Source organism: Tachyglossus aculeatus, chromosome 5 (genome assembly GCF_015852505.1).
Source record: "Tachyglossus aculeatus isolate mTacAcu1 chromosome 5, mTacAcu1.pri, whole genome shotgun sequence".
In the NCBI taxonomy this organism is placed as follows: domain Eukaryota; kingdom Metazoa; phylum Chordata; class Mammalia; order Monotremata; family Tachyglossidae; genus Tachyglossus; species Tachyglossus aculeatus.
Window position 1 is genome coordinate 64,166,743 of NC_052070.1, and position 18,002 is coordinate 64,184,744.

Below are 18,002 nucleotides of genomic sequence, written 5' to 3' on the forward strand. Positions count from 1 at the left end.
TGGGTTTTAATTCTGACTCTGCCACTTGCTTACTGCTGATCTTGGGTAAGTCATTCGAAACAAGCTAATCAGGTGGGACAGAGTCTCCATCCCCACATGGAGCTCAAAGCCCTAGTCCCCAATCACAGATGAGGTAACTGAGGCATAGAGAAGTTAGGTGACTTGCCCAAGTTCACACAGCAAGCAAGTGGCAGAGGCAGGATAAGAACCCAAGTCCTCTGACTCCCGGCTGGTGCTCTTTCCACTAGGCCACACTTAGGGAACTAAGTACAGCTTACTTCAGTTCTCGGCACAGAGTAAGTAGTTAATAAATACAACAATAATGATAACAATAATAATAAAACATCTTATCGAATACGTTTTAAACCTTGGAATGCTCAAAAATAGTCCCAGTTGCTAAAATGCCTCTCTCTTTGGCCCACTCTCTTACTTGAAGAAGCAATTCCTATTCTGGTTTCTGTATATATTCCATAAATTCAGCTCTAATGAGCACACTCAGGCCCACTCAAAGGAAGAATGCTGCTTGGATCCTCAGATCAACCAGAGCCCAAATAGAGTGCTTTGCCACCCAGAGAGGTCAAGGAACTTGAATGGAGGACTATAGTAGACTGTGAGCCCACTGTTGGGTAGGGACTGTCTCTATATGTTGCCAACTTGTACTTCCCAAACGCTTAGTACAGTGCTCTGCACACAGTAAGCGCTCAATAAATATGATTGATTGATTGATATAGTATCCTGGTCCCAATCTACCCTTGGCCACTCTTGCTCAGAATGAGAGCCAGCTGGATGGGTGATCAGGAAACTGAGGACAAGCCTCACATCTTATTACATTTACAAATCTGCCCTCAATCAATCAATGGCATTTATTGAGCAATGACGGGGTGCAGAACACTGCAATAAGCAGGGGGAGAGTAGATAACATTCATTCATTCATTCAATTGTATTTATTGAGCACTTACTGTGTGCAGAGCACTGTACTAAGCGCTTGGGAAGTACAAGTCGGCGACATATAGAGACGGTCCCTACCCAACAACGGGCTCACAGTCTAGAAGGGGGAGACAGACAAGAAAACAAAACGTGAACAGGTGTCAAGTTGTCACAACAAATAGAATTACAGCTAAACGCACATCATTAACAAAATAAATAGTAAATATGTACAAGTAAAATAGAGTAATAAATCTGTACAAATATATATACGGGTGCTGTAGGGAGGGGAAGGAGGTAGGGCGGGGGGATGAGGGGGAGGAGAGGAAAAAGGGGGCTCAGTCTGGGAAGGCCTCTTGGAGGAGGTGAGCTCTCAGTAGGGCTTTGAACAGAGCTTAGAACAGTGCTTTGCACATAGGAAGTGCTTAACAAATACCATTATTATTAGAACAGAGTTGGTAGTCATGCTCTCTGCCCACCAGGAGCTTACAGTTGAGAGGGGGAGATGGACATTAGAATAAATTACAGATATGAGCATAAGTGCTGTGGAGCTGAAGGTGAGGTGAATATTTAGGGCTTACAAGGTATAGATCCAAATGCAAGGACAACAGAATGGAGAGGGAGTATTGGAAATGAGGGCTTAGTCGGGAAGGCCTCTGGGAGGAGACGTGCTTTTAATAAGGCTTTGAAGATGGGGAGAGTGATTGTCTGTTGGACATGACGGGGAAGAAGTCCCAAGCCAGAGGCAGGATGTGGATGAGGGGGGTCTGTCGTGGGATAGATGAAATCAAGGTACACTGAGTAGGTTGGCATTGGAGGATCAAAGTTTGAGGACTGAGTTGTAGTAGAAAACAGAAAGGTAAAATACGAGTAGATAAGCTGATTGATTTAAAGTCGATAGTAAGGAATCTCTTTGATGCAGAGGTGGATGAGCAACCGCTGGACGTTCTTGAGGAGTGGGGACATGTGGACTAAATTATCTTTATTTAGAAAAAATGATCCAGGACTGAAGTGGGGAGACAGTGGTCCTGCCCTGTCCCTACTGTTAACTGGCCCATTGCATCACTATATAAGAACATTCTTTGGTCTTACAAATAAAATGTAGATATTTATTCCTTCGGTGAAGCTAATCAAGGCATCCCAAAAGTAACGTGACTAAAGTGCTGTGATATACAGCTAGGAAATACTACAGAGCTCGGTCCCCCAAACTGATGGCGAACAATAAAAGTCTGAACGTCAAAGACAAATTTCCAACATGTCCGAAGTGTATTAGAAGCGGCGTGGCTCAGTGGAAAGAGCCCGGTCTTTGGAGTCAGAGGGCAGGGGTTCAAATCCCGGCTCCGCTACTTGTCAGCTGCGTGACTTTGGGCAAGTCACTTAACTTCTCTGGGCCTCAGTTCCCTCATCTGTAAAATGGGGATTAAGACTGTGAACCCCCCGTGGACAACCTGATCAACTTGTAACCTCCCCAGCGCTTAGAACAGTGCTTTGCATTCATTCAATCGTATTTATTGAGCGCTTACTGTGTGCAGAGCACTGTACTAAGTGCTTGGTAAGCGCTTAATAAATGCCATTATTATTATTATTATGATTATTTGCACATAGTAAGTGCTTAATAAATGCCTTAATTATTATTATTATTATTATTATTATTATTACAACAACAATCATCACGAGGTGGGTTTCTGTAGGAGCTTTCTTCCAAAGAATTCAAGAGTTTGCATGTGAGGGGAGGTGAAAGGGGAGAGGAATTATTCTCCCAATTCAACATAGTAAGGGACAAGGCAGCGTCACTTTTGTGCACCAAGAAAAATGTACTTACATCCTCTGATTCAAAGACATGGCAGATCATCTTGTATTGTTTCTTCCCTTCTTGGGCACCAGGTGTTGTCTCAATACAGTCTTGAGAAGCGGACCTGGGCATTCGACGCCTCGCCATGAGCACAACAATGTTCCCGATGTCTGCAATGTAGGAGATTGTGCGCAAGGCATGGTCCATCATCGTTTCCTGCCGAGGGGGAAATGAGACCAGAGTCACGAGGCATTTCAGAAATATCACGCCAGAGCTACTGCTTTCGGTAGTTTAAAGGTGTGGATAGGTTGTCAGGTCTTGGGTACTTACAGGCCCAACCCCCTGAAGAACAGGAGAAACAGCCGTAACTAATATGGTGTATAATCCCTTGCCAGGTGACTGCTTGGGAGTCAGAGGACCTGGGTTCTAATTTTGCCTCTGTCACTTTGCTGCGTGACCTTGAGCAAGTCACTTCACTTCTCTGGGCCTCAGTTCCCTCATTTGTAAAATGGGGGATTCTATACCTCGTCTTCCTCCTACTTACAATGCCTTGTGGCAACCTGATGATCTTGTATCTATGTACCCCAGAGCTCAGAAGAGTGTTTGGTGCATAGTAAGTGTTTAACAAATACCACAATTAATTCACATAGAAGGACGCAACCTGGAGGCATTCTCTCTGTGGGGAGGAAGGGTGAGTTTTACAGTTGTGAGAAGGCCTCTTGAGGTGCTGGTTCCATCAAAAGAATTCCTGCCAACTTCCAGGGAACACCCATCTTCAATGGACTTGATATTTTCAAGATTGCAAAGAACCTCATTCAATTTCAGGCCACCGACTATAGGTTTGAAACCTGTTCTTGCTGAGAAAATTGTGTGTGTTCGCCTGCGCACGTGCGCGCACACACATACACACCTTTTAATTTGTTAAATATCTCATCCCAATACCTCTCTGCTTCTGCTGCCGTTTGCTGATTCCACCCATGTTCAAAGGGACGGTACATTGTCAACTTTTAATCTTCATTCGTGAGCGGAGAGTCAATAAATGTATTTTGTTCAGCTTTACATATGTATATACTTGAGTTTGTGCATGAAGATGACAGTGATAACTAACCAGATATATGAACATATACAGAACAAGCATTTGATCCACGAGGGATTTCCAAGATGCAGATGAAATTTTGTTTTAAATTTTGCATGCAAACAGTTTTTTCAGAATGGGGATGATAATAATAATAATTATAATTGTGGCATTTGCCTGACCCCGGGGAACCCCGCCCGCACCCTCATTCCCTCCTCCTGACCCTTCCCCTCCCCATGACCCCGGTGACCCCCCCCATCACCTGTATATATGTTTGTACATATTTATTACTCTAATTATTTTACTTGTACATATTTATTCTATTTATTTGATTTGGTTTATGTGTTTTGTTTTGTTGTCTGTCTCCCCCTTCTAGACTGTGAGCCCACTGCTGGGTAGGGACTGTCTCTATCTGTTGCAAACTTGTACTTCCCAAGTGCTTAGTACAGTGCTCTGCACACAGTAAGCGCTCAATAAATACGACTGACTGAATGAATGTTAAGCACCGTCTATATTGTCAAACACTGTTCTAAGCACTGGTGTTGATACAAAATAATCAGGTCCCACATGGGGCTCACGGCTGAAGTAAGAGGAGAACAGGGATTCACTCCCCTTCCTGCAGATGAGGGAACTGAGGCACAGCAAAGTTAACTGACTTGCCCGCGGTCACAAAGCAGGTATAAAGAAGGTTTAAACCTCAGGTCGTTTGACTCCCAGCCCCATGTTTTTCTACTAGAGAAGGAGCGTGGCTCAGTGGAAAGAGCCCAGGCTTGGGAGTCAGAGGTCATGGGTTCGAATCCCAGCTCTGCCACATGTCTGCTGTGTGACCTTGGGCAAGTCACTTAACTTCTCTGAGCCTCAGTCACCTCATCTGTAAAATGGGGATTGAGATGGTGAGCCCCACGTGGGACAACCTGATTACCTTGTATCCGCGCCCAGTGCTTTGCACACAGTAAGTGCTTAACAAATACCATTATTATTATTAGTACTAGGCCTCATACATCATAAAGGAGCTAGGCAACCTACTGAACTGCAGGACGAATACAAAATATCTCAATTGCCATTTCTAAACACTCAAATACTTACTTGAAGTGGTTTTTTTCCTATTCCTGTTTTAATACTCTTCTTGTTTTGATTTTCTTGGCCATTTTGCCAAAGATATCTGTCTCCCATCTACCAAAATGTCCTCTTAGCTATGTAGCCACACAACAGCAGTTTTGAGCAAATAATAAGTAGCTCTTTTGCTCTGCCTTTTCTTCAAAGGCAGATAGGAGAGGAAATATTATGTCTGCAATCAGTATAGATATGATCCTCTGAATTCAATATATTCTGAATATTGCTCTGTGCTTCCTTTTGACCCAATGCTAGTCATGCATTATTGGTCTGATATTCCTGCTGCCACTGATTTTGTTGTTCTTATTAAACTGCACCAATGTTGCAGAAAAAGAAAATGTTAGGAAAACTTTTAGTGTCTTCAATGTTCAAACACCAAAAAGGCACAAATAAGAGGGAAGCAGCCTGGCCTAGTGGATAGGACATGGGCCTGGGATTCAGAAGGACCTGGGTTCTAATCCTAACTCTGCCACTTGTCTGCTCCATGACCCTGGGCAAGTCGCTTAACTTCTCTGTGCCTCAGTAACCTCATTTGTGAAATGAGGATTAAGACTGTGAATCCCATATGGAACGTGGATTGTATATAACTTAATTAGTTTATATCTAAGTGAGCGCTTAGTACATGGCCTGGCACATAGGAAATGCTAACCAAATATCATTAAAAAAAGAAAGGGTCAAACACCAAAAAGGTATAAGTAGCTCACCAACTTCCTCATTAAAATGCCTCCGTAACAAGTTATGAAGTTGGAAGATGCGTTTTTAAAATTATGGAATGATTCGTCAGGATTGCTTGGTTTCTCTAATATCTAGGTCCTCAGAGTTAAGTGGTTGGGTGTAAAAGGGTAACCACATAGACATTTAAAATGAAAATATGAAGTCCTCCCAGTCAAATCCAATCTTCTAAGATAACTATCTTCTGCACTTTCTGTTCCTAAATTTTCTTCTTTTTTGCTGGAAACCTTGTGAAATGATGGTTTCATCCTCCCAAGCTATCATTAGGTTGAACCTTAATGTTCTATGCAGATTTGGGTCACAAGCCAATCGTCTTCGTAATAAAATATTTTTCAAACAGTTGATTGCGTACATAAATATTGAGGTAGATTATTAAAGAGTAGAGAGAAATAGCATGAACATGAAGGGATAAAATTAAAAAGTGAAAACAAAATGGGAGGTAACTTTCAGAGTACAAATACAGCAACAGCCAAACAATCAGTTGAGCCATAAGATATTACAATGACAAAGGTGAAAGGAATTTTGATTATGTAGTCAAGAAAAGACCAAAAGGCTCTTAACCATCTTCTATTTCATGCAAGATTATTTAAAGCAGATGAGGATAAACATCCTTCTATTCCACCAAGTAAAGGAAAATGAAGCTAAATTTGGTTCTGAGATGCTAGTCTGGGTTACCACAAGATTTGAATGGATTCATTTTCCATTGAGCGGTCTTTAAGATTAATATTGACAACCATCTGCTTTTGGATCCGGTTCACTACGGACTAAAATCCTTCTGAGGGCCCTATGACATCTATGACAATGAGTTACCTAACTCACATGGCCAGTTGCAGAGGACTTTGTTTTCCATGTAACTATTCTTGATACACATGAAGAGCCTCTTCAAACTCAGAATTAAATACAGAGAGCAGACCTAGTTGAAAGAGCACAGGCCTGGACCTGGGTTCTAATCCTACTTCTACCACTTGCTTGCTGTGTGACCTTGGGCAAGTCACTTAACTTCTCTAAACCTGATTTTCTTTATCTGTAAAATGGGGGTGAAATCCCTGTTCTCCCTCCAATTAAAAAATGTGAGCCCTACGTGGGACCTAATGATCTTGTATGTACTCTAGCGCTTAGTACAGTGCTTGGCAGCACAATGCAGGTGATCAACAGGCATGATTAATTTAACTGTGCCTCAGTTTCCTCATCTAAATTGGGGATTCAAATGCCGTTCTCCCTCCTCTTAGCTTGGGAGCCCCCTGTGAGACAGGGACTGTGGCCGACCTATCTTTTACCTACCCCAGCACTTAGTACAGTGTTTGGTAGATAGTAAGCGGTTAATGAATACCATCAACATCACTACTATCATTATTTTTATTATAGAAAAGTCTTAGACTCTTACCAATTCTACCAAATCCTCTCCGCCAGAAGACAATGCAGTTTAGTCGATCAATGGTATTGAATGTTTATTGTGTGTAGCACTGTACTAGGTGCTTGGGAGAGTACAACATAAAGTTGGTGGACATGGACCCTGCCCTTAAGGAGCTTACAGTCTAGAAGGGAAGACAGTCATTAAAATAAATTACAGATTTATGGCAGGTAATAAGAGTATATACATAAGACCCATGGGGCTGATGGTGGTGGTGGTGGTGGGATGATATCAAGTGCTTAAAGGGTACAGCATGGCCTAGTGGCAAGAACATGGCTTGGGAGTCAGAGGATGTGGGTTCTAATCCCGCTCTTCCATGTGTCTGCTGTGTGACCTTGGGCAGTTGGCTTCACTTCTCTGTGCCTGTTACCTTATCTGTAAAATGGGGATTAAGACTGTGAGCCCCACGTGGGACAACCTGATTACCTTGTATCCACCTTCAGCGCTTATAACAGTGGTTGGCACATAGTAAATGCTTAAAAAATACCATTATTATTTCAGAGCCACATGCATAGGCAACACAGGACGGAGAGCAAGTACAGGAAATGAGGGCTGAGTTGGGAAAGGTTTCTTGGAGGAAATGTGATTTTTTAAGGGCTCTGAAAATGAACAAGAACGGTGGTCTGCCAGATATGAAGGGGAAGAGAGTTACAGGCCAGAGGAAGGATGTGGGCAAAGTGTTGATGGCGAGATAGGTGTGACTGGGGTATGGAGAGTAGGTTGGTGTTAGAGGAGTGGAAGTGGGTGGGCTGGGTTGTAGTAGATAAATGAGGTAATATAAGAAGGGGAGAGCTTTTTGAGAGCTTTAAAGTCAATGGTAAGGAGTTTCTGTTTGATGAAGAGGTGGATGGGCAACGATTGGTGGGTTTTGTGGAATAGGGAGATGTACAAAGAGCAGTTTTTTTTTTTCCCCTAGAAAAATGACCTGGGCAGCAGAGTGAAGTATGGGCTGGAGCAGGGAGAGACAGGAGGCTGGGAGGTCAGCAAGGAGGCTGATGCAGTTGTCAAGGTGGGATAGGATAAATGCTTGGAACAGCATGAAAACAAGTTTGGGTGGAGAGGAAAGGGCAGTTTCTAGAGATGATGTAAAGGTCTAAGCAAAAGGATTTCATAACAGATTGAATGTGTGGGTTGAATGAGAGAGATGAGTTGAGGACAGTGCCAAGATTATGGGCTTGTGAGCCAGGGAGGGTGGTGCTGCTGTCTTTAGAAATGGGAAACTCGAAGGGAGGACAGGCTTGGGTGGAGAGAGGAGGAGTTCTGTTTTGGGCATGTTAAATTCAAGGTGTCGGTGGTTCATCCAAGTACAGATGTCCTTGAGGAGGGAGGAAATATGAGACTGCAAAGTGGAGAGATGCCAGGGCTGGAGAAGGAGATTTGGGAATCATCTGCGCAGAGATGGTAGTTGAAGCCATTCTGGGGAGTGAATTTTCCAAGACTTGTGTGTGTAGAGAGAGAATAGAAGTGGGCCCAGATTTCAAGACCGGATTTTCTTTGTTCCAGGAAAGGTCATTCTTTCCCAAATGTCTGTCTATCAAATTCCACAGCAGGATTTCTCACTTCTAATCCACAGGATGTCTGGACCATTGTGTTTTAAAACCTACCTGGGTGTCTGCATTTAAAACTTTAATCCTCTGGGTAGAGATGAAAAGATCCACTTCAGTAAGGGTCTGGGCATCACCTTCAGAACTCTAGGATGGGACAATAGTTTTACAAATACTACCATTATTATTATCATTATTATTGTTAAAATATATTTTCACTTTATCTTTTAAAGAACAGCTTTACAAATCAGGTCTAGGTCATAATAAGGAATGTATACACCAAGTTGCAACAAGACACACTACACAAAAGCATTAATCGAAACACTGACTTCTTAGCTAGAAACTTGCAGGGAATTGAGCTTCAAATGGAGACATTTTGGGAAGAAAAAAATCCATACATTTACAAGCTTGAACACTAAAAGGAATACTAAAAACATTCAAGAAGTTTAATTGAAACATATACAAAACTTCGAGATCAGTTGACTGCCTACAAAAGTTTAAAGTATTTAACTCTTCCCCACTCCCTTAGAAGGAAAAATAGTAATAACAGTAGAAGTAGTCATAGCAGCAGCATTCATTAAATGTCTGGTTGGTGCAGTGCTCTGTATTAGTTTCTTGGAAAGTACAGAATAACAAAGTGACCTGCTCTCTGCCTACAAGGAGCTTACACTCTGACAGTGTCAACAAACATAAAAGAAAATATTTACAACTTGAGTGGTTGAAATAAATATTAAGCCAGCAAACTGCTCAGTTACAAGTCAATTAGATCAATCAATCAATCGTATTCATTCATTCATTCAATCAATCATATTTATTGAGCTCTTACTGGGTGCAGAGCACTGTACTAAGTGCTTGGGAAGTACAAGTCGGCAACATATAGAGACGGTCCCTACCCAACAACGGGCTCACAATCTAGAAGGAGGAGACAGACAACAAAACAAAACATGTTGACAGGTGACAAAACATGTAGACAGGTGCTTACTGTGTGCAGAGGACACTGAACTAAGCACTTGGGAGGGTACATCACAACAATATAGCAGACATATTCCCTGCCCACAACAAACTTACACTCTGGGAGTAAGTCTGTATTTTTAATTGTGGTTTAGCTATTACTAACCCAAGTTACATACCATTAAATTATACTTAAATTGATCTTTCACTTGGCTGAATTCAGTAGTCAGCCCAAATTGAATCAGGAAAGCTTTTTACTGTAATTGGTTAGAATTAAGCAGAAACCCTGATTGATAGAGTTGCAAGAGCAGATGCTGAGTGGAGGTCAAAAAACAGTATGTTTGGGACGGTTGAGGGAGCTAAGTAAAGGCACTTGATCATTCAGAAACTGCTGGCGGTAATGGTACTTCACAAAAGAAGAGACATGTTTCACTCAGTCATTAACTTTATGTAATAAAAAAAAAATCACTCTGCCTGTATCACAAGACTTCTGAAATAACAGCCAGGGCACACACTGATGTAAGTGGGTTCCAGCTCCACTTTAGAAAGCGTTACTTTACCCTTCAAACAAAGTCAGAGCTACATTCCTTTTGACTTTGTGAAAAGGAGTTAAGTTTGATGATAGTGAAGATGCTCATCTGAAAAGACTTTCATTTGGAGCCCGGAATCCTTAAGCAACTGGGAAATTAGCTTTAGTGGGACCTTGGTGCCCTTTGACTCTCACCTCTTCCTGGTGTCAATCTTTGAAGAAGACCCCAGAAAGAGTAACTGCCACCCACAAGCGCTCAAGAAGAATGAGTCCTTAATTTCAGTCAGAGTTTAAACAAGCATTAACTCCTGGCCAGGGAAACCCGCACCCGTAGCTATGGATTTAGGTTTAGGATACTGGGTTTTCTGACTATTGCCAGACAGAGATATGAGAGTCAGGCAGAAATCCTAATGTTTAAAATGAAAGGGAACACAAAGAAAATATATGTAGCATATACATGCTACATATAAATATAATATAATTAATATAATATAATATAATATAATAATTATAATAATATAATATAATATATAAATATGTGTATATATGTTTGTACATATTTATTACTCTATTTATTTATTTATTTATTTTACTTGTACATATCTATTCTATTTCTTTTATTTTGTTAGTATGTTTGGTATTGTTCTCTGTCTCCCCCTTCTAGACTGTGAGCCCACTGTTGGGAAGGGACTGTCTCTATATGTTGCCAACTTGTACTTCCCAAGCACTTAGTACAGTGCTCTGCACACAGTAAGCGCTCAATAAATACGATTGATTGATGTAGCAAAAGCCAGCCTTGGAGTAGCAAGCATTAGTAATTTGGATATCTATAATCTGTGCATTGAAAGAACAAGGAAGGATATTTTAGAAGTTCTGTGAATGACAATGGTTCAATAGGCATTGTCAAAAATGAACTAAAATATCGCTTGGAAATTCCATCAGCCTGCCCCACTTTAAGGACACTTTTTAATTAGGAGAAGCAAATTGTGCGAGTCCCTATCTTGATTTGGTAAATTAAGCAATATGTTTAACTATCCCAATAATTTAATTGTAATACAGTAGGCTTTAAATATGGAATACATATTGTTGTATTAAATGCTTCTTCTAGAACGTTGTGACCAGCAGTGTAAAAATTATTCACTTTTTTAGACTTTGCAAATTGTGGTACATTTGAAAAACTAAACGGAAGATGAGCCCAGCAAATCAGAAAGTAATAAATAGGAGATGGGGTCGGGGGGAGGAGAACATCATGAAGTGTATGTTCCAGTTGATAGTTTAACCTTAAAAATCCAAGGGGAGACCTCAAAACTATGGCTTTAGAAGGTTAGTGAAAAACAACTCCACAGGGAAAGAAGCACTGAAACATAAACAAATATTATTATTCCAGAGAAAAAATTTTACACACCACTTTTTTCTTGATTTTAGCAGCCTTTTGCATCCTCTGAGTAGCATTAAAGGAAGAAAGAAAACAGATGTGTACAAAGAGAAATATGAGGCAGTATATCAATGGAGTCTTTTGACTGAAGACTCATTCATTTAAAACTGACAGAAGAAAAACAATGTCTGTGGAGGTTGAAAGCATGTTTCCATGCGGGTAAATAAATTACAATTGACATTTAAAAACACTTAAATTTCCCTAGCACCTGGCAAGTTTTTCTTTTTTTCCCCACTCAAAGATGCATATTTATGGGCAGGACAAGGCCAGGGAAAATATAGTCAGTTTCACCCTAATTGTTCATAACCTGCTAGAGCTCCTGTCAGATTCACCCATTCTCAGGTTCTACAGCCCTCAGGGCTGGAAGTTTCTGAAATCTTCAGGCACTTCAGAGTGAGGTGGTGTACAAGGGCACCTCTGTTTATAGTTTCTTCATGCCCCTTACACTCATTTTTACCAACCGACTGGTCAAAATTAAAATACCCTCAGTTCTCCTATATAGTGGGGATCACACTCTTGCAAAAACCCCAGCCAAGGAAAATCAGCCCTGTTCTAGTCACTCATTCTGCCACTGAATGGATAGGCAAAGCCCTTTTCTTTCAACACTGCAGGGGTTCAGAGTCCAAATAGGTTCATGTCATACGAAGGAAATTGTGTAAATTCCCAACCATCGCTCTAGCCAGAACACGTGGTGAAAGACAGGAAGGTCGAACGGAGCCTAACAACATTTAACCTGCTGTTTCCACTCAATATTGACAAAACACATTTGGGCTGGCTTTAGTTCTTTACTATCCCATCACAGCCTCCCCCAAGGAGATGGCCAATGGGAGTTATATAATGCTGACTTCTTCACAGCTTCAACTACTATTTCTACCCGATGATTCCCAATCTACCTCTCCAGCCCCTAACACTCTCCTCTCTGCAGTCTCGCACTTCCTCCTGCCTTCAGGACGCCTCTACTTGGATGTTCCACCGACACCTCGAACTTATTATGTCGAAAACAGAACTCATCTTCCCGCCCCTTCCTTCCGCTAATTTTCCCATCACTGTCGATAGATAACACCACCGTTCTCCCTGGCTCACAAGCCTGCTACCCTGACTCACCTCTCTCATTCAGCCTGCCACCAAATCCTGTCAGTCCTTTGACATCTCTCCGAGCCACCCATTTCTCTCCAACCAAACTGTGCCCTTTCTGATCCAAGCACTTATATCTTGACTACTGAACACACCTCCTCATTGACCTCCTTGGCTCCCGACTCTCCCCTCTCCAGCCCACTCTGCTGCACGGATCATTTTTCTCAAAACAAAAAACCGGCTCTTTGCACAGCTCCCCTCACCTCAAAATCCTCCAATCAATCAGTCTTATTTATTGAGCGCTTACTGTGAGCAGAACGCTGGTTGTCCATCCTTCTCCACATCAAACTCACTGACTTTAAGGTGCTCCATCAGTTCTCCACCTCTCACTTAACTTCACTGACCTTTTACAATGATCAGCCTTCACACACTGCTCCTCTAACACCAACCCGCTCCCTGTACCCCCATCTTGTCTGTCTCGCTGCCACTTTCTCCATTTTCCCGCTGGCTAAGAGCTTCCCTTCTGTTCCATACACGACAGACCACCAATCTCCCCATCTTCAAAATCCTATTAAAATCACATCGCCTCCAAAAAACCCCTTCCCTACCCTATTTGCCCTCACCTAGGCACTAGTGTCTGTACCCCCTAAGAACTTGGAAATTTCCCTCAGTCCCAGGTCCACAGCTTTTAGGTACAAATCTATCAGAGCTTTATCGGTATTTTAATGCCTGTCTTCCACACAAGAATATAAGCATCTTGAGGGCAGGGATCATGTCTACCTACTCTATTATATTCTCCAAAACACTTAATACAGTGCTCTGCACGCAGTTGGTTCTCAATGAATACCACTGATTGATTCCACCAGATTTGCAGATCAGCTACTATTTGCAACCATTTGGGGGGCAGTTCTTTTTAACTGCTAAGTGCTTAATATGTGTCAGGCACTATACTAAGTTCTGGGGTAGATAGAAGCTAATCAGGTTGAACACAGTCCATATCCCACATGGGGCTCACAGTCCTCACGCCCATTTTACAGATGAGGCCACAGAGGCACAGAACACTTAAGTGACTTGCCCAAGGTCATGCAGTGGTAAGCAGAATAGCTGGGATTAGAACAGATGTCCTTCTGAAGACCACGCTGCTTTTTGGTTAATAATAATGTCTGTCTCTCCCTTCAGACTGTAAACTCGTAGTGGGTAAGGAACGTGTCTGTCAACACTGTCTTACTGTATTCTCCCAAGTGCTTAATACAGTGCTCTGCACATAGTAAGTGCTCAATAAATACCATTGATGATAATGATAAAATGACCAGTGTCCCTGCCCAAAATGACACAGACATTATTAGGAGACTGTAAACGCACTGCGGGCATGGAATGTGTCAGTTTGTTGGTATACTGTACTCTCCCAAGTGCTTAGTACAGTGCTGTAAACATTCAGGACATGTCACCCTATTCCTCAAAAAACTCTAGTGGTTGCCCATCCACCTCCGTATAAAGCAAAAACTCCTCACCATTGACTTTAAAGCACTCCAACACCTTTTTTTTAATGGCATTTATTAAGCGCTTACTATGTGCAAAGCACTGTTCTAAGCACTGGGGGGGATACAAGGTGATCAGGTTGTCCCACGGGGGGGGCTCACAGTCAACCCCCATTTTACAGATGAGGTAACTGAGGCCCAGAGAAGTTAAGTGACTTGCCCAAGGTCACACAGCTGACAATTGGCAGAGCCGGGATTTGAACCCACGACCACTGACTCCAAAGCCCGGGCTCTTTCCACTGAGCCACGCTGCTTCTCATGGTATTTGTTAAGCGCTTACTACGTGCAAAGCTCTGTTCTAAGCGCTGGGGAGGTTACAAGGTGATTGGGTTGTCCCACAGGGGGCTCAGTTTTAATCCCCATTTTACAGATGAGGTAACTGAGGCACAGAGAAGTTAAATGACTTACCCAAAGTCACACCTTGCCCCCTCCTACCTCACCTCACTTCTCTCCTGCAACCCAGCCTGCACCCTTCACTCCTCTCATGCTAACCTTTTCACTGTGCCTTAATCTGGCCAGTCTCGCTTCAACCTCTAGCCCACATCCTGCCTCTGGCCTAGAATGCCCTCCCTCCTCAAATCCACCAATTACTCTCCCCCCCTTCAAAGCCTTACTGAAGGCACATAATAATAATAATGGCATTTATTAAGCACTTACTATGTGCAAAACACTGTTCTAAGCGCTGACACATCTCCTCTATGAAGCCTTCACATACTAAGCCCCACTTTTCCTCATTTCCCACTCCCTTCTGCCTTACCCTGACTTGCTCCCTTTACTCTTCCCCGCTCTCAGCGCCACATTCATGTACATATCTGTAATTTTATTTATTTCTATTGATGTTGGTCTCCCCACCTCTAGACTGTATGCTCATTGTGGGCAGGGAATCTCACTGTTTACTGTTAATTAATTAAATTAATTAATGATGACATTTATTAAGTGTTTACTGTGTACAAAGCACTGTTCTAAGCGCTGGGGAGTTTACAATGTGATCAGGTTGTCCCACAGGGGGCTCCCCATTTTAATCCCCATTTTACAGATGAGGTAACTGAGGCACAGATAAGTTAAGTGGCTTGCCCAAATTCGCACAGCTGACAAGTGGCAGAGCCGGGATTTGAACCGATGACCTCTAACTCCAAAGCCTGTGCTCCTTCCACTGAGCCACACTGCCCAAAGTCACACAGCTGACAATTGGCAGAGTCGGGATCTGAAGCGATGACCTCTGACTCCAAAGCCTGTGCTCTTTCCACTGAGCCACGCTGCCCAAAGTCACACAGCTGACAATTGGCGGAGCCGGGATTTGAACCCATGACCTCTGACTCCAAAGCTCGTGCTCTTTCCAGTGAGCCATGCCGCTTCTCTATTGTTGTATTGTACTTTCCCAAATGCTTAGTACAGTGCTCTGCACACAGTAAGCACTCAATAAATCTGATTTGTATGAATGAATGAATGAACAGTAAACACTCAGTAAATACAATTGAATAAATGAATGGGAGCATGATAGATGCTCAAAACCCAGGTAACCTGCTGTATTAAGTGATTTTTTTTTTTTTGCCAATCACAGCTCCACTCTGCTTCATTGGATATCATGAGGTCTGGACTAGACTGTGAGCCCACTGTTGGGTAGGGACTGTCTCTATATGTTGCCAACTTGTACTTCCCAAGCACTTAGTACAGTGCTCTGCACACAGTAAGCGCTCAGTAAATATGATTGATGATGATGATGATGGACTATGACCTTAACTGCTGGCCCAACACTCATCAATCAGTCAATGGCATTTATTGGGCATCCATGGGTGCCCATGACTCGGTTGATGATGATGATGGTATTTGTTAAGCACTTACTACGTGCCAAGCACTGTTCTAAGGGGTTGTCTCTCCAGTAGTGCCAATCCACTCCAAATGATGAGCTCAATCTCATGTATGGAGGAAATATTTCTTGTGAAACATCATCACCAGGAAGAGAAGCAGCATGGCCTAGTAGATGAAGCACGGCCCTGGGAGGCAGATGGATCTGGGTTCTAATCCTGGCTCCGCCATTTGCCAGCTGTGTGACTCTGGGCAAGTCACTCCACTTCTCTGTGCCTCAGTTATCTCATCTGTAAAATGGGGATTAAGACTATAACCCCATGTGGGACATAGACTGTGTCCAACCTGATTAGCTTGGGTCTAGAGAAGCAGCGTGGCTCAAAGGAAGGAGCCCGGGCTTGGGAGTCAGAGGTCATGGGTTCAAATCCCGGCTCTGCCAATTGTCAGCCGTGTGCCTTTGGGCAAGTCACTTAACTTCTCTGTGCCTCAGTCACCTCATCTGTAAAATGGGGATGAAGACTGTGAGCCCCGCGTGATCACCTTGTACCCTCCCCAGTGCTTAGAACAATGTGTTGCACATAGTAAGCGCTTAACAAATGCCATCGTTATTATTGTTATTATTACCCCAGAGAACAGTGCCTGACACACAGTGAGCATTTAACAAACACCATAAAAAAGGAAGAGGGAGAAAAAGAAGAGACATTACTAGACCGCGAGCTCATGTGGGCAGGAATGTATGTGTTCATTCATTCATTCATTCAATCGTATTTATTGAGCGCTTACTGTGTGCAGAGCACTGTACTAAGTTAGACTGTACTCTCCCAATAGCTTAGTACAGTGCTTTGCACACAGTAAAGGCTCAATAAATACAATTGAATGAATGAATGAATGCAGTAAACTAGCACCCTTCTGTGGACCTTCTGGGACTTCTACAGAAACCAGAGCCATTTGGGAAGCCTAACGGTGGCATGGCACTCTCCCAAGTGCTTAGTACAGCTGAGAAGCAGAGTGGATCAGTGGAAAGAGCACGGGCTTTGGAGTCAGAGGTCATGGGTTCGAATCCCGGCTCCACCAACTGTCAGCTGTGTGACTTTGGGCAAGTCACTTAACTTCTCTGGGCCTCAGTTACCTCATCTGTAAAATGGGGATGAAGACTGTGAGCCCCCCCGTGGGACAACCTGATCACCTTGTAACCTCCCCAGCGCTTAGAACAGTGCTTTGCACATAGTAAGCGCTTAATAAATGCCATTATTATTATTATTATTATTATTACAGTGTTCTGCATACAGTAAACATTCAGAATCCAAGACCTTTGGCCGTCAGGGTGTTGGGAATTACCTGCTGCTTGTGCTTACCTCTGCTTTCAAAATAGGTGAAGACTGTGAGCCCGCTGTTGGGTAGGGACTGTCTCTATATGTTGCCAACTTGTACTTCCCAACTGCTTAGTACAGTGCTCTGCACACAGTAAGCACTCAATAAATACGATTGAATGAATGAATGAATGTTCAAAAAGTAACTGTGGATTGTCAGTCTCCTAGGGATATGCCATGTAGAAGAGCATATATCGGTAATTCATTTATTTATATTAATGTCGGTCTCCCCCCTAGACTGTAAGCTCATTGAGGGCTGGGAATGTGTCTGTTTATTGTATTATTGTACTCTCCCAAGTACTTAGTACAGTACTTTGCACACACTAAACGCTTAATAAATAAGATTGAATGAACAGATTCATTCATTCAATCGCATTTTTTGAGCGCTTACTGTGGGCAGAGCACTGTACTAAGCGCTTAATACCACTGATGGATGGATTTATCCAATGCTTACTTTGTGTAGCACACTGTATTATGGGCTTGGGCGAGTACAGTCAAGTACTTAGAGTACGTAGGCACAATCGTTCCTCTCAAGGACTTAACAGTCTAGCAGGGCCAGACAGAAGCACTGATTACCAGCTCAGTAAGAGAGGCCGCTTGCATCTTGCCTGTTTAGCCACTCGTCACCAGAGTTTTATTCCGCTCTATGGCTTGCTGAATTCTGGGATAAATCCCCTAATGCCTCACTTAGAGCTTTTAATGACCCTG

The 18,002-nt window shown here is 42.7% G+C and overlaps 1 protein-coding gene across 6 annotated transcripts in view; it reads right to left on the bottom strand.

Annotated features, from left to right (window-relative positions):
• APBA2 (amyloid beta precursor protein binding family A member 2) overlaps window positions 1–18,002 on the bottom strand; it is a 343,044-nt gene that overhangs the window by 76,855 nt on the left and 248,187 nt on the right. For 5 of the 6 annotated variants that reach the window (XM_038746997.1, XM_038747001.1, XM_038747000.1 and 2 more), the window contains 3 exons: window positions 11,477–11,512; window positions 8,652–8,738; window positions 2,747–2,932 (listed from right to left, as the gene is read on the bottom strand). In XM_038746997.1, coding sequence (XP_038602925.1) covers window positions 2,747–2,932; window positions 8,652–8,738; window positions 11,477–11,512 — 309 coding nt within the window. The remainder of the gene's footprint in view (window positions 1–2,746; window positions 2,933–8,651; window positions 8,739–11,476; window positions 11,513–18,002) is intronic. The other variant, XM_038747002.1, reaches the window with a different exon arrangement.